Source organism: Myotis yumanensis, unplaced genomic scaffold (assembly GCF_028538775.1).
Source record: "Myotis yumanensis isolate MYYU_CA2020_CCGP unplaced genomic scaffold, mMyoYum1.0.hap1 SCAF_13, whole genome shotgun sequence".
Taxonomy (NCBI): domain Eukaryota; kingdom Metazoa; phylum Chordata; class Mammalia; order Chiroptera; family Vespertilionidae; genus Myotis; species Myotis yumanensis.
Window position 1 is genome coordinate 34134644 of NW_027223764.1, and position 25401 is coordinate 34160044.

General features: G+C 40.1%; 1 protein-coding gene across 3 annotated transcripts in view; it reads right to left on the reverse strand.

The window, feature by feature from the left end:
- The window catches only part of ANK3 (ankyrin 3), a 469334-nt gene that overhangs the window by 177592 nt on the left and 266341 nt on the right, over positions 1-25401 (reverse strand). For 2 of the 3 annotated variants that reach the window (XM_070432806.1, XM_070432807.1), the window contains exons 2-7: positions 23040-23141; positions 22566-22664; positions 22260-22358; positions 17596-17694; positions 12964-13149; positions 11017-11115 (exon numbers count right to left, since the gene is read on the reverse strand). In XM_070432806.1, the coding sequence (XP_070288907.1) occupies positions 11017-11115; positions 12964-13149; positions 17596-17694; positions 22260-22358; positions 22566-22664; positions 23040-23141 (684 nt within the window). Of the gene's footprint in view, positions 1-11016; positions 11116-12269; positions 12294-12963; positions 13150-17595; positions 17695-22259; positions 22359-22565; positions 22665-23039; positions 23142-25401 lie in introns of all 3 variants that reach the window. The other variant, XM_070432805.1, reaches the window with a different exon arrangement.

Sequence of the window (25401 nt, forward strand, 5' to 3'; positions counted from 1 at the left end):
GTTCTGGCTTCCCAGCGATGACCCTGGATTAAGTCCAAAGCTCAGTACCCATTGCATCGCCTCTGATCTTACCATAGTATGAACTGCACAGTCGAATGCAGTTTATCTCACTTTGTTGTTTTCATTGTTATATTTTACTGTGTTAACCTTGCTATTTCTTAGCTCCAGCTCTACCACCTTAACGCTGTGTGGCTTTGCACAAGTTATTTAACTTCTTGCTTCTCAGTGTAAAACAGAAACCATACCCACACCCCACAGGATTACTGTGGAGAATAAATGAAATAATATATAGGAAACTTATTACAGTACCTAGTACCTAGTTATAAATAAAAGGTATTACCTACATTGGTTTAAATTTTGGGTAAAATTTTCCCACTTCACAGTTTAAGGTCTCAGTAATATGGGCTGAAAGGAACCTCAAGGTCTTCTAGCCCAACCGCTCTTACAGCTGCATCGCTGGGGGAAGCTCAATGGCTCTGGGGAACCATTCCAGACTGATCATGAACTTCTGGGCCCTTTCTCCCCATCCTGGGACATCCCACCTCTCTATTGGCTGTAAATCAGTCCAGCATGACTCCGTGTGGGTGTCGGTGGCATTTTGGTTGGGGCATTGTTATTCCAAGGAGAGCAGTGCTCCGCTTTCTACTGAGAACCAGTGGAACAAGCAAGACTCCGGAGCAGTTATCTCCGAGGAGAGAAGCATCACACCAGGAGTCAGACATGCTTCTCCTTGTGCGACTAGAGTCTGCCACAGCTCCGAGCCAGGCCTCCTCATCCCCCTCCCAGGCAGGCCATCACGCATCTTAAACACTACAGTCCCATCCCAGTCTCCACTCAAGGACCTGCAATGACTTGTGAAAACAGCAGAATGGTGGTTACCAGGGGTTTGGGACATTGGGAAATGTTATCTCAGGGTACAAACATGCAACTAGTAGGTAAATAAGTCCTAGAGATCTAATGCACAGCATAGTGATTACAGAAAACAATACTGTTATAACGTCAAAGTTGCTAAGAGACTAGATCCTAACTGTTGCCAAGACAAAAAAAAAAAAGAAATGGTAATTGAGTGATGTGATAGTGGTGTTAGCTGACAGTACTGTAGTCATCATATTGCAATATATAAATGTATCAAACCAACATGTTGTACACCTCAAACTTACAGTTATATGTCAATTATAGCTCAAAAAAAGGGGACAAAACCTGCAATGACTCTCTTCCATCTGCACGATCAAGGCCAGTGCCCTCAGCCCAGCCCCAGGGTTGGACTCTTGCTCATATCGTCTCATTTCACTCTCCATTTCTTGGAGTTCTAATCCCTGTATTTCCATCACAGTTTGGCTTTTCAATTTTTTTCAACTCTGCTAGTCCACGCTGATCTCCTGCCTGAACTTGTTTTCTTGGATCATCCTGCTTTGATTTAAGACACAGGAAATGACTGTGCACGGGTCCCAAGTCCACTCCTTTGCCACCTTTTGCTTCTGCCAAGTCCTAACCTCTTCCCTCTAGGTGCCCCTTCGCCCCTCCTGCATATTCTTCAGGCCGCCCGAGGGAGAAGAGCAGGGTTTTCTCATGGACGAGCCTGCAGTGCTCAGGAGGGGACCAGGCTGCACCTGAACGAATTCAAACGCCCCGTCTGACAGCGAGTGTGTACAATGCTCCGGAATGTGCAGCAGAGGCGCACAGTCGCCCTTGGGCTGCGATTTGCACGCTCGGGAGGAAACGAAAATTCTACAGCCATTGAATAAGTCTCTTTTACAGCGCACAGCAATAAAGCCGGTTCTGCCAGCTCCTACACCTTAAGAGAACTGAAGGATACAGAACTGCAAAGTGGGGTTCACTTGGGTCCTTGAAGATGATCTCACAGCAACACGTCTAGAACAAGCACGGCAGGAAGCAGAGCACAGACCGAAAGAGGGCAAGTGAGACAGAGAAATATGCACCTTCCAGCTTCTATGATTTTTTTATTGGAGTTCTTACTGTCTCAAGCAACGCCACATACACAGTTTCTTAAAGGCTGACCTCCTCAGGTGGCAAACACCATTGCAAGCCACGTAACTGCAACCTTCGGGGAAGCCACGCTTCTGACTAGTTCCAGAAATATTCGGAGAGCTGCCACGGTGCCACCTGCTTGCCACGTCATGCTTTTACAGGTGGATGTGTCTTATGATGATGGGCCCCCTCCTTGGGAGAAGCAATAGCAACTACCACAAACGTGGCTATGGCCCTGGTCCCCATGTCCTGGGTCAAGCGCTGCGCTAAGCAATTTATACAGATTATTTCATTCGGTCATCTCAATGACTCTGCATTAGGTATTGTTATTGGGCCCATTTTATGGATGATCACACTGAAGCATGAATACATCGTCGAAGAGCACACAGAGTGAACCGCAGGGCCAGTGTGGGATTGCAGCCGGCTGGCTGCGATGCTGTTTGCTCTGACACTGTACCTACTCTCTACTGTGAACGGGAAGCCAGAGTCCGCCTCCATCACTGTCAGAAAAGGTGGTCGGGCAGAGGGGAGGGGCTTGTGGTGACTGAAATCTCTCTCATCTCCTCCGATGGAGGGCAGCACAGATCCCGTAACACCAGTAGATGTTAGTGTGTTCAAATGTACTTTCAGGTTCTGGGATCAAAATATTCCTTTAAGATTATATAAGAGATTCTCCTTTGATGTGGTATCCAGGGAGTGAAATGCAAAGAGCAGGAATGAGGCTGCATGGCAAGCTTAGAGCAAGTTCTCTATAAAAGGTATATCCCCCACTTCCTGGCTTTGTTCCCCCTGATATGTTAATATCACCATGGAAACAAGAATATGGTTAATGCAGTAGCCACATAGCTACTTTCCCATAACTCACATTCCTTTGCCAAGCCTCTAAAATCCCCATGTTCATTCTGAAGGAGGATTATAGAACCCATTTTAAAAAACTGTCTTTGGCTTTAATGTGGTTGAGTCTTATACAAGGAGTTAAATCTATATTTGAAAATTTGTGTCAATGAAAATGAATGTATTTATGTGTGTGTTTGGTCTTTTTAAGGACAGATATCTAAATGTTAAAAAGAATATATTAGGACTGTCATGGGTGGTTTTTATTTTCTCGCTTTGCTTTATTGTATTTTATTTAAAAATGAATCATATAATGAGGGGAAAATGTTTAAAATATATGTGCAATGTCACCACCACACACCTAACTTGAGTCTCCAGAAGCCCTGCACATTATAAAACCATTACAAACGTCCGCTACACTCATACAGAAGTGATGCCCATCCCTGTTTGAGTGGCTGATGTCCTTTCTAGCACCCTCTGGTGGTGGCTTTGATCGGGTCTTTTTTTTTTTTTTTTTTAAATATATTTTATTGATTTTTTAGAGAGGAAGGGAGAGAGATAGAGAGTTAGAAACATTGATGAGAGAGAAACATCGATCAGCTGCCTCCTGCACATCTCCCACTGGGGATGTGCCCGCAACCCAGGTACATGCCCTTGACCGGAATCGAACCTGGGACCTTTCAGTCCACAGGCCAACGCTCTATCCACTCGCGTCGGAGGCCATGCTTAAAACACCCGTAAGCTTGGCAGCAGCCCTTTACTCCAGGCTTGTCTTCCAGGGTCACCCACACTGCTGAGAAACACGTCTTCCAAATGCTACACAAACTTGCCCTTTGGCATCTGAGATTCAATACTTGGGTTTGGTGCACTGACCTCAATTCCTCTATTTGAATCCTGTGGATCTCTCCTCTCCTTTAATAATCTCCTTTAACAACAGCAAGCAGTTCCCTAACACCAGGTGGGGGTCAACCGGAAATTCTGATAGGCTAGGGAGTGGAACAGGGCTTGAGGAAAGCAGGTTTAAGTAGGTACTGGGTACCCAGGTGCAGTGGTTAAGAAAGACCAAGTTATTTCTTTATCATTCTTGAATTCAATAAATATATATCGCGTCCTCCCAGTGCTAGGTGCTGGGAATTCACAGTGAGTAATAATACACAGGCCTGTCCTTGAGGAATTCAAAGTCTTGCAAATGAGGTGAAGAACAGGATATGGAAGATGTATTTCATTACACCTCCACTTCAGCCCTCATAAGATTGTTGAGTTAATACATATAAAATGCTTAAGAAAGAGACTGGAACTTAATACTCAAATTATAACTACTTCAAATCATTATTATTATGAACTCCTCCAATAGAAGAAAGGCGGACCCTCTACTGAGCACTTACTATGTAAGGGCAGGGCCTTGATAGTTTCATATTTGGAGCTCTCTGGCTGAACGCAATGCAGTGGCACATTAGTATGTCCAAGGCACCACTTCATGAAAGGTACAGTAGACAGAGGGCTGCGAGGCAGCAAAGACAAAGGTCATGCCTCCCTGTAGCGCAGTAAGGAATGATTCCCTGAAAAAACAATGCCTGCTTCCCCTAAAAAAAAAAAAAAAAAAATCTAAGCAGCTAGAAACACGTTCTCTGTTGCTCAGTCCTTCCCCGGAAGATTGAAGGTCATGTTAAAGCCAAGGTCACAGAGCCGGGCACAGGATGAGCACTTGGGAAGAGGATATTACCAGGTGAGAAGCTGGAGACAGAGGATGATGACTAAGCCTTCAAGGGGATTAGAAAACAAATAGAATATTCAAGACAAAAAAATTGTATAAATAAAACGATATTTAATGCCTACCATTAGAAAGTACAAGGGGGGGGATGAAGACATATAGTGTGGTTAAGGGGGGGTGGCTTATTTTAGGGGGTTAGAGAGAGCTTCTTTGAGGAAAAGAATACTAGCATCCTTCACACAGATGAAAAACAAAGATTCACAGCAGTTAACCATGTGGCACAATCCCTGGCAGTTGGAGAGCTCAGTTGAGATCTACCTCAATTTTTGGTATTTCTGAACTCTCCATGACACAAATTGGGGAGAAATTGCTATTTTTATGTTTTCAGTGGTTATGTTTATTCCTGTTTGGAAGAGGATTTTGGTTTTATTGTTGATTTTGGTGGTGGTGGTTTCTGGTGACAAAATGGGAAAGACAAAAATCTTCTTTTGGAGCCAAAAGGGGCAAGTCTATTGGCAGTGAAATTGCTCTGCATGACTATTTAAAGCAGCGGTTCTCAGCCTTCCTAATGCCGAGACCCTTTAATACAGTGGTGACCCCCAACCATAAAATTATTTTCGTTGCTACTTCATAACTATAATTTTGCTACTGTTATGAATCATAATGTAAATATCTGATATGCAAGATGTATTTTCATTGTTACAAATTGAACATAATTAAAGCATAGTGATTAATCACAAAAACAATATGTAATTATACATGTGTTTTCCGATGGTCTTGGGCAACCCCCGTGAAAGGGTCGTTCGACCCCTAAAGGGGTCGCGACCCACAGGTTGAGAACCGCCGATTTAAAGGATCATTTTCCTTGGGGCAACGTTTACCTTTATGGATTATCGTGACACTGAAGGGAAGGAGGGCCTCAGAAAGACAGTGTCTCAACTTTGTCCAGACCTTTCTGTGATGATGGAAATGTTATGTATACTGTGTTAACAGAATAGCCGCTAGCTACAGGTGAGTACTGAGCACCTGAAAGGTGGTTCTTGAGAATGAGGAACAGAGTTTTAAGGGAGATAAATATAAATTTAAATGGAAGATTTCTCAGTTGAAGAGGAAGCAGGGTTTTCTGCTCCCACTGTGCCCGGAGATGAGGTTAAGGGGCTTGGACTCTGACTAAGAGAGACAAAGTAAAAGCGGTTCCCACTGGTGGGGAGTGAGCTTGATTTTACAACATGGTGCCCTTGGGGGCTCCTGAGGATGGTACCCAGAGGGCGGGGTCAACAGCCTGTAGACTCTGGGGACAGTGTTGTCCTGAATCAATCTGCCAGCTTTGCCTTTCTGTCAATCCCTAAGTTTTTAGAAAAGTCCTCTTTTGGCATTAGAGACTAGACTTAGACATGCTGTGGGGCAGCGGTCGCCAACCTTTTGGACCTCACAGACCACCGGTTGGCAACTGCTGTTTTGGGGAATTCAGGGAGAGACTGTTGACTTTAGAGATGAAAGAAATTAGTAGAGTAAGAACAGCAGGTCACTCAAATCTGAACCTCCAGGTCTAGCTCATAATAGAAGCTTATTTGCTAGTTTTAATTTAATCTTAAAAAGGAAATCTCCAACACACAGTTGGGGGTTGTGAGGGCATGTGCTGGGGAGTGGGAGTGGCCAGGGAGAGGTCAATGGGGGAAAAAGGAGACATATGTAATACTTTAAACAATAAACAATTTAAATTAAAAAAAAAAAAAGGAAATCTCCAAATATTGTCTATCCCTGGATCCTGTTTTGCTCATGCACATGCTGAACCATATTGGCCTCTTCTTTGGGCAGAATGTACGTCTGACACTTATTTTTCCACCAACAGGCTTAGTAGTTAAAACTATCTAAAAACACTGCTCTCATTTTAATATAACATTAAATTACTATTTAATAAATAAAGTAAACCTTTGTGTAATTTAATTGAATTCTGAATGTGGCCCAGCACCTGCCAAAACTTCATTCAAGACATCTGGTATTTGAAAAAGGCAGTCCAATGGACATGCCATGTAGTCATTGCCAAGTTCTATCACACACAATTAAAACATCATAAAGATAAGCACCTAGCTCAGCGGTTTCACAGGGGTCGCCTAAGACCATCGGAAAACACACATATAATTACATATTGTTTTAGTGATTAATCACTATGCTTTAATTATGTTCCATTTGTAACCATGAGATTGGGGGTCACCACAACATGAGGAACTGTATTAAAGGGTCGCAGCATTAGGAAGGTTGAGAACCACTGACCTAGCTCGATCCCTAAGCCACCCTCGGCAAGGGGCCTTCACAGGTGGAGATTTAGCATGAAAAGGACGAGGCAGTAAGAATTGATCCTTCTGAAGTGCAGTAATTAAAGATACTGTCAACTATGTAATTCACATAATAAAAATCATATTTTAGTTATTTCACACACACAAAATTGTCTTTATAGATAACCAAGTTTTCCTCCCCTGTTCCCCCCCAAAACTAATATGATTCTCTTTCCATTACATATATCAACGTCCCTAAGACCTAAATTTATTCTCTAGTTGTATTCACTGGTTTATTCCAGCGGCTGGTAACAAACACTTTTTCGCTTTCGTTCTTACATGTCCTACTTTGTATATTTTAACCTGTGCACTACCTGAAGTTCTTTTGGAAACAAATGAGGTATAGCACTCAAACCAGAAAGTACTAAATAAACAAGGCCAACAGAAGAATTTAAAAATTCAATTATCTTCCCCAGATGGGAAGTTGAATAATACTTTACAAGAGGAAGGTCAATGACAAGTGTGAAGATTAAGTTAGGTGGTCCATTATATTTGATGAAAAAACTCTTAGCCAGCAAGATATCAATCTCTCTTCCTCAATCAATAAAAGGGACTTTGCAAGCATCCACATAATATAATTTGCCTTTAGTTGCTCCCGTGCACAAATGCTCCTTCCTGGAATGATAATCAGTAGCAGCTCTGGTGTGCCTTGGTTACCCTCTCTTCCCAAGAGAGTTAGAATGATTTGTCGAGAGCAAGGGTCACCCATAAATTCAGACAGTGTCAACGCCACCTCAGCAGACTCAATTCAAAGAATGAAGAATGCTGACGCTGCATGGCAGCATACAGCAGCTTCTCCATTAACTCCCTGCAGCGGACCCGCGAGGCTGAGCAGGTCTTCATGGATAACCCAGAAGGAAATATAGAAAATATCAGACAGGATAGCTTACATGTACCTAGGAAAATTACAACACAAAAATCAAAACTGACATCATAATAAAAATCTAAGGAAAGGTGTTGATAAACAGGTCCATTTGGCATAAATCGGTTACCATAATTGCTACGCAGGGGTATACTTTCTTCATAGGCTAGGATCTGCTTTATTGCTGCATAAATTAGCTAATCCTGCAAAAATGCATAGAAAGCAATCCGCTTTATTGCATACTCCCTTTAGTCACACTGTGTTTATTTCTGCCTCGTGTCTACTTTGGAAACGCATACCCGTTGCCTGCAGGAAATTATTTCACAACTGGTGGCCTTGCCCATGTCCTCCAGCTCTTTTTCCTAGAGGACAGCCATTCCCTAGGCCAGTGGTCAGCAAACTGCGGCCCCTTGAGTGTGGCTCTTCCACAAAATACCATGTGCGGGCACGCACGTACAGTGTGATTAAAACTTCGTGGCCACACTCAAGGGGCCAAAGAGCTGCATGTGGCTCGAGAGCCGCAGTTTGCTGACTACGGCCCTAGGCTATGCCGTCCACCCACGAAGAACTACAAGACAGCACCTGCCCCTCTTCCATGATCTGTCACAGCCAGGAAACAGAAATCACAGCCCCTCAGACAAAGGTAGCTTTGTTGTTGGCTTTCTCTCTAACCATTTAATCAGTATCTCTATCTAAACCCGGTTCCCGAAGCCCATGACTTGCAGCCAGTTCTTAGCAAATGTAGCTTAAAGATCCTCCGTGGCCTGGCCAGGTAAAATCTGATCTCATCTGTGTTCAGGGCATCTTACCTTATCACCTGCTATTTCTGTTACATTCCTGAGGGTAGTGACCTGGAATATGACCCAACTAGCCCAGTTATACTTCAAAGTATTGGGGGAGAAAGAAGGTGGAAAAGATAAAGCAAGAGGAGGGTAATAAAATCCGATTTGGAGAAAATGGACCACTTGAAAAACGAAGTTGATAATGCCACAGAAACATAACCATGTGAGCTGGGCATCACATGGCTAGGATCTGAACAGGGCAAGTAGTAGGGTGATTAACCGGGCTGATGCCCAAAAGGAGATTAATAAAAATATTAATCCAGACCCTATAGATGCTGGATTATTATGAAATAGAATTACTAGAGATTTGGAACCAAAACGGGTTTCTCAAGCTCTTTACGAAGACCAGTTCTTCCCGATACTCTAAAGCAAGTCATCCATCACCAAGCACAGAGGGAAGCACAGAGCAGGCAGCCTATAAGGGATGATCAAATTCTACCACATTCTTCAGCTCAGAATGCTATTAGGCCTCATTGATTAGGCATGACTGGACTAAATGCTTTTCAAACCAGGAACAAGTCTGAATTTTAACATGTTTTAAACAAAACCACAATGTGATTATTTTAAATCTTATATGGTAACTCAGGCAACTTTAACAACATTCGTCTGAGGTCTCCATTGATGTTTACTCGATACATTAGCATCATTTGTAATTACCACATCATTGTTTCAATGTAAATGGATGCTTTGGAATTGCGTTGATGCTGAAAATACTGTAATTTGCCCCCTTATGTTGCTTAAACATTGTTCCATTCTTCTTATTTTCTGCAGCATCAGGACATTTCCGAACCAGTGGCACACAGACAAACTTCAGACACTACCCTGACATGATTTTCCAAATGTCCCAATTAGAAGATGTGACTTAATGAGGTTCTCATCATACTGTGAATTACAGAAATAAAACCAGAGCAATGCATCTTACAGACAAGAACCTCAGTTTAAATATTGACATGCCTGCTTTTTACTTGAGTTAAAGAGGTGCCTAACTTTGTCCTTCGAAACGTCAAACTAGCCCTCGGGTCTGCCTGTCGCTGAAGCCTAAGGATGCAGCGGATGCAGGAAGAGCAGAGCGGCATGAGCTGACGGGCACTCCCGAGTCACTGAAACCAGGAAGGCTCTTAGCAAGCTGATGACGATAGGGTAGGAAATAGCTTTCATATTAGTGCAAGCTGAGCTCTTACTAATTTTTATTGGACCAATAAATTTTAAGAAGAAAAAAAAAAGAATCCTGAAAGTCACCTATGGGAGACGAAACACGGGAGCGAGTAAGTGTTTGGGGGCTGAAATCCTGCCTTTTCTCATTTTCGAGCTGTCATCCTGGACCAGCTACTTCTTATCTCTAAGGCTTGGTTTCCTCTTCTGTAAAACAGGGATAAGTAATACTTTTCTGGATATAAGGATAAACGAGGCAAAAATGCTTAGCTGGGCATCTGCATCCAGTAACTCCTTCCAAGACAGTATTACGTTTACTGCTGCTGATAATGCTAGTACTAGTATTATGCCCTATATCTCCCTATGTGATCTAACTCTGTTTCTCCTCGAACAAGTGAGGTTTCAGCAAAACGAATACTTCAAATGTTATGTTCAAAATCAGTGCTGCTGCTGCTGTCGATGGTGATATGTCAGACATGGCCAAGTGCTTTACACACACTCTCTGTTCTTAATTCTCACAGTGACCCACTGGGGGAGTGATACTAATATTTTATTATCATATAACATTATAATTCATATTCTTTTATCTTACAAAGGAGGAAACTGGTGGACAGAGAGAGGAAAATTAAAGCCCAAATTTGAACTCAGGGAGACTGAATCCCGAGGCCATGCTTTTAGCCACTGCTCCAATCTGCTTCCTTCTTCATTTCTACTTAGATGATGATGTTTCTGAGGAGTAAGCCTAGCACTGAGCCGATTTTTACATTCTGAGCAGTGTTACTCTGGTCAAGTGTCCAATTGCTGTCCATGATACACAGGATGCCAATTCCTTTCTCCAGGAATATGAGCTCACTCAGGTGACAGAATCTTGTTACTCACTATGCTAGTTTGTAGGGGACAGAAGATAAAAGCAAAAGATGGCTTCTATTATTTGGGTTCTCAAGTTAGGGCCTCATCCAGATATCCCAGAGCATTCCCAACCAGAAGGTCAAGATCCTGATACCTAAAGCCCCGGTGGCTGCACGTGACCAATTTTTACTAGTCTCAGACTTTTCAACTTGCAGAAAGGTTGGTGGCTTCCAGTCAGGATTACTTGAACCACATCTCCCATATATTCGTGTACATGTATTTATCACCCCTCAACCCCATCTTGGTTTATTTTTTCTGCTAGGAAATACCACACCTGTTTCAGAGCAAGGCCACCTGCCTCCACCTCTTGCTCATTCTGGGAAAGGAAGGTTAAGAATCACTTCAGATACTTTAAAGGCGCGCCCAGGGCAGCGCTCTTACCCTTGCAGTGAAGTCCACGGCGGCCGCTCGGTTTAACAGCAACGTGGCTACATTGATGTTTCCATAGTGAGCCGCTATGTGGAGCGGAGTGAAGCCACTCTGCAAGGAGAAAACAGCAGACGTTCAGTGGAGTCCTGCCAGCCCCCCGTCTGACATGCCAGGATCAAGGCCCCGCCCAAATAAAAATGAGGAAGCAAAATATGCTGAGGTCCGCATTCCATTCTGTACTAGGTTTCTCTCGGTTAGTGCTAATTGCTCACAGCGTTTCAAATAAACGCCAGACTCGTAGGCAGAGGAAGAGCCAGGAAGGATCCAAGGGCGGAGATTGAGCAGTTTTAGGAATCTGGTAGCAGTATATAGAGAAGCCAACGTTTCAAAAGTTAAAATAGGGATGACAAGAAAAATCCTTATAGCTCATAGAAAGTTCAATTAGTACCAACTGTTTTACTATTGATGGCAGAATTGTCCATTGATACTCTTTGCCAAAATTTGATTTGTTTTATGTATTCAATGTAAGATCAAATTATAAAGATAAAAGCAATTTTGGGGAAGAGGTGCACTGTAATTAGTCTTGTATAGTGGGTGATTGCATTCTAGAAAGAATCCACCAGTTGGTCTCTTTATTAGCAAATGCCTATTCGAGAACACATTTTTCTGGATTATTCCTACCAAGGTCATTTTACTTCCTTAAAAAGAAATGCTAAAACATGCAGCGATTTACTTAGTCCCCAAAGATTAAAACCTTATAGGAACTAGATGCATTTCTAAATTGTTAGCAAGCTTCGCAGCCATGCTAGCTAGCTCACTGACTCCTGAGGAAGGGTGGGTCATGGTGGTACCATTCTGAGGCCACTTTCATTTTGCTGACACCATTGAGGGTAAGTGTCATGCAGAACTCTACAGAATCAGTCCTACAGGAGAGAATGGCAGGGTTGTCTGCAGCTTTGGGTAGAGCTGGTAAGCATCTCAAGTGTTGGAAATACTTCATCTCACACACCTCTATGGCAATCCCCTTAAGATTCAAGGATTCCTCATTCTTCCTTTCAAACACCGGGTTCAGCTGCAGAAAGCCCTGGTAACCAAACTACTATCTTCTCTAGCACATGCTCCTTTGGGGGCGGGGGTAGAAAGCAGGTATCTAGCCTACAGAAGGCAATGCAAAGAAGAAGGGAAAGAAATGAGGCCGCAGCACTAAGGGATGGGGACACGATGATGCAGATACAGATTCTATGTACATGTATATAGATATGTACCTCTGTTGTTCTATTCACCACCATCTAGGATAACACATTGGGAAGCAAAGAGGAGGAAAAAATGAACGGTTAGTTCGCTGTCGGTGACGTGGACTGCAGAAAGCTCACGGCAGCTAAGGAATGAGGATGAAAGCTCTGATGGAAGCACAAAAGGCACAGAAAGAAAGCTAGACTGAAGGCAGGCTACACGGTGGCCTACTCCAAATGCCTCGTTCCTTCCAAGACTCTCCAGGAACACATGTCAGGACAATGGGAATTTCTGGCCAGGACTCTGGCTGCTGGCACGCTCTCCGCAGGTGACCAACACTCAGTGTGTCTCCTGCCATCTTAGCTAGCAACCAAAGGATGATCTGCACACACTGTTGTTAGCATTTTGTAACTTTTCACTCTGATGTTTGCGCTGAAGAGTTAAAGACATTACAGATCTATTACGAGGGAGGAAACGATCAGGTTCATATGCATCGATTTTGAGGGGGCCTCCCTGTTAGCATGCATAGGGCAGCATCCAGGGTAATTTTCTAGCTTTAAGGGGTGAGGAGAAGGTGCTTCCACTGGCTGACTGGGACACGTGCTTTCATCCCTGCCAGTGGAGTTGCAAGTTTGGCAGCAGCTTGCCAAAAGGGAGGCCAAGCATCTGAAAGTTGGGGTGCCTACGCAGGATGGCTGCAGGAGAGGAGCTTCCCCGGCGCCTCACCTTGGACTCCACGTCTGCGTTGTGGTCATTCTGCAGCAGCAGGGCGGCAGCTTTCGTGTCATCCTTTCGGGCGGCGATGTGAAGAGCCGGAAGCCGCACTTTGCCTTTAGTGTCATTTTCTAGCAGGAGGGACACCACTTGATCATGACCTTGTTGCAAAGCCACTGCCAACGGCGTGAAGCCATCCTGTAGATAAATGGACGGGTCAAGGTTGGTTCCAATGCATATTTTCTTTTTGATTAACAAATAAGAAGGCGATCAAGTGATCAAGGGTCAATTTTTGTTTAGGGTTACGAAAGCTAACACATGCAAGTAAACATATAGGGGTTGGCAAAAGTAGGGTTATAGCCGTGAGTACGTGAAACACAGTTTTTTTCTTGTATTGTTATTTATAAATTATTATTTGTTTGTATTATAACTATAAACCTACTTTTGCTCACCCCTGGATATGTGAAAAGACATTTTCAAATATACATATATCAAAGCGGAAAATAAGAAAATTTCAATAACTTTATGGGGTTTTCTTTCTGTTAAAAAGTGATGTGCATTAATTGAGTAAATTTTAAAAATTTAAAAAGAATCTTAAAAAGCCATAATTTTAATACCCGTAATATAATCTTAGTGAAAACAATAACATTTCAGGTTAAATCCAGTCACATTTTTCAAAGGAACTAATTTAAGTAAGCTATAAAAATCTCCACTGATTTCCCCCCCTTTATTTTTATTGATTATACTATTACAGATGTTCCCATTTCCCCCCTCTTTGCCCACCTCCACACCCAGTCACTATCCTCTCTTCCCTCTGGTCATCACCACACTGTTGTCTGTGTCCATGGGTTATGTATATATGTTCTTTGACTAATCCCTTCACCTTCTTTAATCCAATCCCCCGCCTTCCCTCCCCTCTGACAGCTATCAGACTGCTCCATGTACTGGTATCTATGCCTCTGTTTCTATTTTGTTCATCAGTTTATTTGGTTCATTAGATTCTACATGTAAGTGAGACCATATGATAGTTGTCTTTCTCTGAGTGGCTTATTTCACTTAGCATAATACTCTACAGGTCCATCCATGCTGTTGAAATGGTAACATTGCCTTATTTTTATGGCCGAGTAGTATTCCATTGTGTAAATGTTCCACAGATTTTTTACCCATTCATCTACCGATAGGCATTTGGGCTGTTTCCAGATCTTGGTTATTGTAAATAAAGCTTCTATGAACATAGGGGTGCATATATTCTTTTTTAATATGTAGTTTTATTGATTTCAGAGAGGAAGGGGGAGGGAGAGATAGAAAAATCAATGATGAGAGAGAATCATTGATTGGCTATCTCTTGCAAGCCCCCTACTGGGGATTGAGCCCACAACCCAGGCATGTGCCCTTGACCAGAATTGAACCCGGGACCCTTCAGTCTGGGCGGACACTCTATCCACTGAGCCAAACGAGCTAGGGCGCATGCATTCTTTCAAATTGTTATTTCGGGATTCTTACAATATATTCCCATAAGTGGGATTGCTGGATTCCACTGATATTTTAAAATCGGGGAATATGCTTGTCTGGTTCAGCACTGTCCCTTGTTGCCTATCATACACCTGGTTTTCAATCAGACCATATGAATTAATGAATTGTAATCATTGCTGTTGTAAGAAAGGTCTACATAAAAGACTCTTGGCTTCTCTGAATAAAAAGAGAAGACACAGGGACCATGCAAAATATGCCTAGAATAAATTCCCACACAAATATTTGTACATTTTGTATTGCCCTAGGAATTGACAAACAGGAGACAGCTACAGATTTCTCTGTGGTTAATTTATTTGCGGATGATCTGGTGTTGTTGACTGTAGAATAAATAGCACAGAGAAAAATTCTGAGACTGGCTCACAAATTTTACTTCTGAAATGCTTTCATTACCACACAACTCAAGAGAATATTTAAAAACTGTTTTTACTAGAGAATTGGCAATTAAATGACTTATTACTTTAATTGGGTCATGATGTTTTATTCTGTAGTCCTTGTGGCACAAATTAAGGGTCACTGTAATAGAAAAGCATTTGTAAGGGAGAAAGAGAAAACCTAGTCACTTGCATACTAGTGTCTTGTTGGCCTTTCTAAAAGATCCTTTTCCTCATTCTTTTCCTTTCTGGAAAACGGATAAGGCCTCCTACCATTTATTTGACTGAATACAAATCAGCATGTTTATATTCAAGGATGCGGGAAATATTGGCCCTAAAACACTGAAGGGACAATATTGCCCAGACTCATCTAAATCCTTTTGTCCAGTCTCCTTGCTGACTGTGGATGTACAGACCATTCCTACCCTGGCATCCAAACTCATGCTAATTTCCCCTCTCCCTCCCCTGAAATGTCCTCTTCCTCATTCTGCATATAAGAATTATGTCTACTCTCATTGCTTCAAGACCTGGCTGAGATCGCACCTGCTCCTTTCAACTTTTCCAAGTGGACCCGAAAGAGGAAAGGGACGAGCATTAACGTAACCAGGTTCATGTTCCAGGCAGCCGTAAGTAAGATAAAAGAGAAAGGCTGCAACCAAGACGTCACCAAAACAGGATCACTGGTTTACATGTAAGAACAGAAAGTTCAGAATGTAATTTAATGTTATGGGAAAAGTCAACTCTATGTAAATATATTATCTCATTTTCATAAAGTAACCCTGTGTGTATTGTGTACATGTATAAAAAAATCTGGAAGAATAAACAAAATGTTATCTCTAGGGAAAATCAGCAGTGGCCTTTTCTTCTTTCTGCTTTTCATTGTACTTTCTCATTTATGTATTATATCATTTCTGCAATAAAAAGAAAAATACACCTTTAAATTTTTATTTTGTTAATCCTCACCTGAGGATATTTTCCCATTGATTTTTAGAGAAAGTGGAAGGGAGGGGGAAAGACAGACAGAGAGAAGCATGGATGTGAGACACACACATTGGTTGCCTCCCAAATAAGACTGCAACCGAGATATGAAGTACATGCCCGGGACCCTTCAGTCCAAGGGCTGATGCTCTATTCACTGAGCCAAATCCACATCTGTTCCAAATAAAAATGAAATGGCTACATTTCGACTGACATAAATTTTTAAATCCAAAGGACCCAGGCATAAAGAAAACGACTTTGCACAAAAAAAATAAACTGCAACTGAGGTGGTAGAGCATCTTAGTAGATAGAGCGTCAGTTTGTGGACTGAAGGCTGCCAGGTTCAATTCCGGTCAAGGGCTGAAGTCTGTAAAATGAAAAGTAAGGCACCCTCCTAATTCTCAGAATCAACCACTAGTCATGTTACACTAAGGAGATATATATGGTCTTGCCTCATTTTTAATAATACTGAATAGTATTTTCTTGTGTAATTACAGTCACGTTAAACAAGTTTCCTAGTTGGTGCATATTTAGGTTCTCTCCAGTTTTTAAAAAAGTGTTATTAATTATTTTGAACTTCGTATTTCGTGTTTATCCCCTAAAATACCTGTAATATGAATTCTTAGAAGTGGAATTGCTGAATTAAAATGTGTGAAATATTCATTTTTAATAGTAACTGCTAAATGTTCTGCAAAAGTGGTGCAGCAAACTATCATCTTTGCCAAGACTGTAGGAAAGTTTCAGTTTCTTCAACCTCACATTTTCCCCTCAACTCACGGGTATAAGAATAGACCTCATTTTTTTTTATCTGATTAATAAATTCATATTTCTTTGACTATGAGTGAGGGTAAGATATTTTCATACAGTTGTGGCCATTTGTATTTCTTTTTGTGTGAACTGCCTCTTCATTTATTTAGTGCTTTCTCCAGAAGGCATGATTGCAAAAGCGGGGTGGGGTTATATGTGAATCCTTTATTCCTAACTTTCCTGTGCCATTCAGGAAGCACATCTGAATGCAAATAAGGGCAGTGGTATTACGACAGAGATAAGCCTGCATCATCTGTCCTAATTAATTATTTTGTTAAAAATACGGAAAACCCAAATGTGGTTCCTCCATTATTAGCAAGAGATTTGTGTGACACACTTCATAAGGCTTTGCCATCATCCATCCTAATTAGTTTAAAAATGAAATGTATTATCTAAGATAGAACCAATAACTTAAATAACTTTTTATTTGAAAATTACTCTTCTACTCAGGGCTGCAAAGATTAAAAAAAAACAATTTTATTTATTACTTATAAATGTGTAATAGTGTTGTTTGAATGTATGAATTTAATCCAATTAGGTGACTTTAGAAATCTATACACTCAAATATTATTATGCTAAATTAAACTTGAAAAAAAAAACTGATTCAGAACTTGCGTTCTACCACAAAAATATTTCAAATCAGTGGTTGTCTTCAAAGCAAAATGATAAAAAACAGAAAAGTGTTCACAAGCAATAGGTAAATATTAAAGCAATAACTCAATTATAGGGTAGGGGTAGGCATTTAAGAGCAGAAAGTGTATCTATGCAATGGAAAATTCTTAAAAATTAAAAAAAGACTTTCTAATGTATTTCATAACAATGTATGAACCCACACACTAATATACAATTGCAATTAAAATACCAGTGAGATAAATGTTAAATGTTACAACTCCAGGGTTACAAAATGCCCTATAAACATGCAAACTTCCCCACAGAAAGAACCCAAGTGTCTTACCTCTGTGGCTAGGCTCTGGCTGGCACCATTGTCAAGAAGAAACTTGACAACTTCCAGGTGGTTTTCCTGGGCTGCCATGTACAATGGGGTGAAACCATTCTGCAAAATAAAAAGTAAAATGTTTGCAGCTTTCTAGAGCCAATCTATTTTTCTACTGTACTGATAATATTATAGGTTTCAGGAAATGCTCACACATAATTTAATAACACTTTACTGGGGACATTCACATATACTAAAAACACCTAAGCACAATAATGTAAATGAATTTATAATATAAATATAATTCACAATTATATTTCATAATTCCTTTTGAAAGTAGTTTGTAGGTAATAGTTTAATTAATATTAATATATCCACTTTAGATAAGAAAGTACATTCATTTAACCACTTAAGTGCCTACCACAAATAAAGAATCTTACTAGGTATCAAAAGGATACGAAGAAAAATACATTTGATCATTGTACCTCCTGAGCATTATCTATTTTAAATAAAATATGTAATACTTTTACATAAAAATAAGCATCTGAAATAGTTTCTACCTTGAAAAGAATTTATATTAATTTCAAATGGCTTCACACTTACCATGGATGGGGAATCTTAGAGCAAAGGAAAGAACACCAATTTGCAAAAGGGTAAACTTTGATTTTAAAGTGGAATTTGGTAAGCAGTCTATTTTTGCAAGTTTACTTCCTTTCATTTTTTGCAAAGACACTATTTTAATGTTCAGAGTATATATACACATATACATATATATTTATACATATACATGCATACACACACACACACACACTCTATATGTGTGTGTAGGTTTGTCTGAAATGTGCCCAACTGCCAAAAAATCTTAGATTCAAGCAAATAAATGTGTACCACACATATATAAAGCTTCTTATTAAAAACATTTGTGTTTGTTCCAATGTATTTCACATCTATGGAATACTGAAATATTTAAAAAACTTATTGCAAGATATACATATCAAAATATTTTCCAAACTAAAATAAATTCTCTTTGACTAATTTTTCATAATGCAATTCTATTTAACTGAATGCTCTGGAAATTTTATTTTATACATTATGCACTTTCAAAGAATAAAAATAAATTCTAAGTAAAATGTTATCGGATATTACTCAAATTTTTGTGATTCGAAAGGTTAGGCTCATCATAAATATCAATTGCTATATAATTACCTTCATTATCAATAATTCAACCTCTGGTGGCCTTTTTTTTGGCTTAAAGCTGAGAATTAGGAAGTTAAAAAGTTGTTACACATAATTGTAACAACCTGGGTTCTTTGGTTGCCAAGGTCAAGATTAGAGACATAAAATTAGAGGCAGTAGAATATGACAGAGCATTCAAGCTTCTTCCCTTTAAATTATCTACCTATTAACACCACTGAAGATTCATGTTATTCTGTTTTGTCATGAAAGGTTTTATTAGCATTAAGTATGAAACATGGAGTAATTGTTACACAGTCTGTGTGTTTGTCTGCATGTGTATGTATGTGCGTGTGCCTATGTGCTGCATCTTTGTCACACTTCCCAGAACTGTTTAGGAAAACTGAAATGTAATTAAGATTACCATTATCACACTGTCGTCTATTTTCTTATTTTCTTACGTGATCGAAATAAAAGATCATTTGATCCATGGTTGATTTAAATATTCCTTAAAAATCAAAAGCACAAGGAAAAAGAAAAAACTAACGATATAATATTAAGGGGGAAAAATAAAAACACCAGCTGAAAACCATGTGGATTTTTCTTATAGCTCAGTGAACTACTGCATATCTATCTTTCCTCATCAACTGAAATTTCCAGATGGAAGGTATTTAGGAATTTTTGTTTTTTTGTTGTTATTTTTGTTGTTGGCAGTTTCACATGATTGCAGAATTTTGTATTAAGGACTTAATCATAGAGAGTTCTTAACAATCACAATTCAGCCTGATTGTTTTCTCAGGGTAGGCCTAAATGATTCTTGGGATGTTAGGTAATATAATAAAGAGTTAACTAACTTAAGACCTAGGATCAAGGCGATGACAAGAATTAGAGCAAAATAATATCTACAAATTCTTATTCCACAGAGCCTCAGTTTATAAGATCAGAACTTGATGTTGTCCAATGTTTTTATTTTCAAGGTAAGAAGAGTTCTTATATTTTAGGAAGGCCAGGGACTCTCCTTGCACTATTTCTGACTGGCTATTAAATATTGCCCAGAGGGTAAAATTTCACTTAGACAGGAATACCATCTTTCTTGAATATTAGTATTCCTGTGATGTTTTAATGTGTTGCCACATACGCGGCATTTCCTGGCATTACTGCTTGCTCATTAGAAGAGTTCCTATTGAAAAGTTGCTACCAGGAATTAACATGGAAACTCCATTCCGCTGCATGGTCATCTCATTACTTATTCTGTCCACGGAACAGTGCAGTTCAGAAGGCATATGGGGACAGGTGTCCAGATGAAGGGAGAATGCTCTACTGTGAATTGTGGAGCAGGGTCTGTAGGCCTAGCACAGCTGCAAGGAACAAGGAATTTCGCAGCCTGTGTTCTTCTCCTTCGCTTCATCATCACCAGAGAATGTGTACAAATTGAAATAAAATCTGGTTAGGGCTTCCCTTCGCCTGCAGCTTCTCCCAGACGTTGCAGAGGAAGGTTTAAAACTATGGCTGCTCTAGAATGTCAAGAATGTGTGCAATGTTTAAAAGAAGGAGGCTTACTTTTCTTCCCTTGGGGCGGGGGTGGGGCGGGGGGGGGGGGGGGGAATGAAATGGATTAGAGTTTTTCCACTATCTCAGAGCTTCCCACCAGTTACTTCCCAGTAAAAAGTTATAAGGGCATTTTAAAAAAAGTTTCAACGCCTGATGCTTCTCTTGTAGTCAGCTGGTCTGTGTCTCTCTCAAATGACAATACTTATCAATATTCAACCATGATAACATTCCTTTCTGGAAAAGCGCTATCACTCCAACTGAACTCTCCTAGGGAATCAGAGTAAGTGGTATGGACCAGGTGAGACAAGTCCGACCAGAAGGAACCAGAATGAAGTTAGGCCACATACACAAGAAATCATGTGGTTGAAAGCACCGTGAAGTTTCTTTCCCACGACACTGACATTTAACGGCATCAGAGCGATCACCTCTATGGCCATAGTAACAAGGGGGGAAGCCACTGCCATTCTCTCTGGACCCATGAACTACAGGAGGAGGATCCTGATATCCAAAGATACTCAGTACTGAAAATGAGGGAGAAATTGGGTGCACTCAGAATGGAGATCAAAAGGAAATGAAAAAGTTTGAGACTTTATCTTAAAAGATAAAACTAGAAATTGTAAAAGCAAGTTTGTATGATTTGACAAAACGTAGGTGATAACTGCATTTGTGTACGAGATTGCAGAATGAACAAAGACTAAACCAAATACTATTTTTGTAGAGAAAAAGTGTGATATTTCTAACAAAATTATCTGATGGCTTGACATCTTTCACTTCACTTTCCCCCCCCACAGCATAAGCAAGAAGACAGTCTGTTTGCAAAAAGTATTTGAGAACCAAAGGCCTCTCACCTAATTACTTTGTGTCATTTAATCATTTGATTTAAAAATAATTCTCACTTGAAACACCTATCAGAAAATCAGCCTAATACTTCACACACTGCCTGGTCTAATAGCGCCAGAAAGCCACATACTCACAGCTTAGCTGTACACCCAGCAGTTCTCCGACATCTCTCTCCCTGGCCTCATAAACTCCTGTCTCACCTTTTGCAAAGCTTGCAGTCTTGTTCTATAACCAATCTGTTCAATATCAAACACCCTGGGTAGATTGACAAACCAAGATAGGTGTCAGCATCCAAGCAGAAGGAATGTCTGAGTAGGGACCAGCTTAAAAAATGGTCAGGTCCTTAGTGAATATTTGTGTGCTACGATGATTGCTTTCCTACACAACCTCATATCCCTGGAGACTCAAATAGTGAACAATTTGGAAAACGAGGACCTATATTTTTAACCAATAAAATGAAGTTAATTCTTTTAGGCTCAAAGTCTATCAAGTGATCATCTACTGGTGTTCTTAGAATTTCATACAAGATTCTGAGAATTTATAGGAGGACCTATTCAATGAATGATCAGTGTCTAACCATTACAAAGAATCTGGAAATTTTAAAGTTTGGGGGCTTTTAAAGTTTATTCTGCTTGTTTTTTTCTTCTTTATAATCTGTTTTAGGGACTAACAATGATACCTTAGTTAGGAGACAGAAATTAAGTAGTGTCTTCCCTTTTTTAATGCGACAAAGCACTGATATATTATTCTGAACTTCTAAGAGCATGTTTTCATTTATAGGCATCACCATTTCCTCTGTGATTAATAAATACTGAGACAGGACCTGAGCTAGCATCATGAAATAGTGTAAGACTGTGCATTACAGATATCCCTTAAACATTAGTGTCTATAACTACTAGTCATATGTAGATGGATGACTTTAAAAAATCTCTACCTCTCACACACGTATTGCAAATAAGAAAATGTATGAATTTCAAAAATCTACAATGTGTAACTAATCATTGAATGTAGCTCTTCAGTATTGTATTCTTAGAGGATACATGAACCAATCAAGCACCTGACCCAACAAACATTATTTGTCAATTATAACAAAATCACTTGCAATAGAGTTGCTGGTTTACCTGAGATTGTGCATTGACATTGGCTCCATTTGTAACCAAGACCTTTACCACCTCTGCTTGCCCAGCCAAAGATGCTATGTGCAATGCTGTGTTTCCTTTCTGTAAGATGAAAGCAAGATACATCAACACTCCCATCTTTCTCTGTTCTGACAGTTCACAAAATATCAAATCCCCCTGTTTTAAGTTCTTCAAAGAGAACAGAGTTGACAAGTATTTCATGAGAAACGTGCTCTGATTCTTATGGAGAGCTAACTCCTCATTGAGTTTGGCAAGTGACATAAAAAGCATTAAATGTGTGATACTAACCTTTGTAGCTGCATCCACATTGGCTTCTCTCTTTAGCAGTTCAGAAACAACTTCTACGTGGCCTTCTTTGGAGGCAAGATGGAGCGCATTCAACCCATTCTGATTAAAAGGGAAGGGAAAGCTTTACTCAGCAGATGGAAAATAGGGGAGTAAACCGTCTACCAGGAACTCTGGGAAAACATCCCACCAACAACCACTTGTGTGTGGACAGTGTAGAAGCCTGAACTAGGAATAAAAGTACTTGAAAATTAGGTGCGCTGTTCTAATATCACTACTTACTAAATTTTAGGAATTGTTAAAGGATGCATACCTACATTTCTGAGCACTCCTCTAACAAAGCAGAGAATAATTTGATAATTCAAGCTGGTGAAATTTAACAGAAAAAACTGGCAAAAAAGAGAAAGTCTTGGTAATATCTAATGAAAGATTTAAGGAATTAAAACAACAACAACAACAACAATAGCCACAACTCACCTGATTGCAAATGTTGATGTCAACTCCGTTTTTTATGTAGTCAAGGGCCTTTTCCAAGTGTCCAGCTCGAGCCGCTCTTAAGTAACTTGCGTTGGCATCAGACTAAAATAAAAGAGAAAACCGTTGTAACGAAAAAAGTGAAACTGACATGCATGTTTGTATCTACTCAGTTTATAGTGAAAACTAAAAGGAATAAGATTTTTAAATTGAATTACAGGCATACTTCGTTTTATTGGATTTCATAGTTTTATTTTTTACATATTAAAGGCAAGACCCTCCAGCAGCAAAATTATGACTGGCTTTACTGCAGTGATCTGGAACTGAACCCATGGTATTTTGGAGATGTGCCTGTATTGTATTTATAACATGAAAATACTAATGAAAGGTCTTTGTAAAGTTATCAGAAAAAAAGATAACGTCTTTAAAAGTTAGTTTCAATTATACAAAGTTACCCCCTTGTGAAATGTCATAACTGATTATGAACTGAAAGAGAAAATTTCCATAATGTGTAGGTACCTCCAATCAACCTGCAATTTCCAGAGGGTAAAGAGAAATCCTGTTACTTCCTGGTGGCTACATTATGAAAACCTCATTATTATATCAGACATTTAACATCTATTCCATTCTTTTTAACCATCATGACCAATTTTACAATTAATAGCTTCACAAATACATTTAATGCCATTACACTAATTTAACAGGGAGTAATGATGTTCTCTTGGATTTTCCTACAGATTGTATTTGAAAAGCATTTATAAACATCTACACAAATTGTGACCTGTACTTCCTTTTTAAAATAAATATATTTATTGATTTCAGAGAGGAAAGGAGAGGGAGAGAGAGTTAGAAACATCAATAATGAGAGAGAATCATTGATCGGCTGCCTCCTGCATGCCCCCTACTGGGGATTGAGCCAGCACCTGGAATGTGCCCTGATTGGGAATCGAATTGTGACCTCCTTCTTCATCAGTCGACACTCAACTACTGAGCCACACTGGCAGGGCAGTACGTATAAATTTAAAAAACAAAAACCAAACTTATAATTCACTTGCTGAAAATGTATTAACTCTGAACTGCTACTAAACTCTAATACCCACAATTGCGCAGTTGAAACTACCTACTATTGAAACCTTTAATAGAAAGAAGCCAGTGAAAGTAAAGCCTATGAAGTTGGGCTTGCGTGATTTCTAAAGGAGTCTTGCTTGATGTAGAACAATATGGAAGCAGGTTTTCCTGAACGGGCAGCCTAGAATATCTAGTCACTGGAGATATATATATATATATTTTTAAATCCTCACCCAAGGATATTTTTTTTATTGATTTTTAGAGAGAGTGGAAGGGAGGGAAAGACAGAGAGCAATATTGATGTAAGAGAAACACATTGATTGGTTGCCTCCTGCACATGCCCTGACCAGAGCCCCGGCCGGGGAGGAGCCTGCAGCCCAGGTATGTGCCCTTGACCAGAATTGAACCTGGGACCCTTCAGTCCACAGGCTGACGCTCTATCCACTGAGCCAAACTGGCTAGGTCTCATCACTGGTTATAAATGAAATGATGCAGGGTAGGGCTTCAAAGAGGAAAGCGTCTTTTATCAGCTATGTGGCAAGCACCTCCTTCAAAATTTCTGCTCTACAAAGCCTTCCCAGACCTGCCAGATAGTTTCATTGCTCAGTGCTCCCAAAGCACTGATCTCATTGAGCTCTCTTGGTATTTATCACAGAGCATCATCGTTTTGGTACAGAATAGAGTTTAGTAGCAGTTCAGAGTTGTACATTTTTGGTATACCTCCCTAAATTGTAAAGCCCCTTAAGAACAGCAGAGGCAGATTAAGGGATAGGCAACTGGAAAGCTGAACTTTGAGGAATGCCAATTCATCCCTGGGAGTGTAGTTGTGATGTAGGAAATTCCATCCTTCAGAAGGGTCTTTAATGCTTGTGTGGGTCAGTTTAGTAAGAACTGACTTGCTCAGGACCTCAAAGGAGAGGGCACTGCCTCTAGTGTCATCACCCTTCCTAGGATAATTGCATTATTGGCATTTTGTTGCGGATAATTCTTTGCTGAGAGGGACAATCCTGTTTGTGTCAATGTTTACCAGCATCCCTGGCCTCTACCAACCAGGTACCGAGAGTATCCTCTATTTGTTACAATTAAACATGTCTCTGGAATTGCCAACTTTCCCTGGGAGGTAGGTAGGGCGTAAAACATCCTCAGTTGGGAACCACTACTCTAGATAAATAGTCAACCAATTTATTTAAAGATTGGAGGCTTCAATAGGCTTAAATCTCTGGACAACCTTGATTGCCACATGCTTTGACCAAGCACAAAGCAGTGATTTCATGGATAATATTCATCTTTCTGTTCC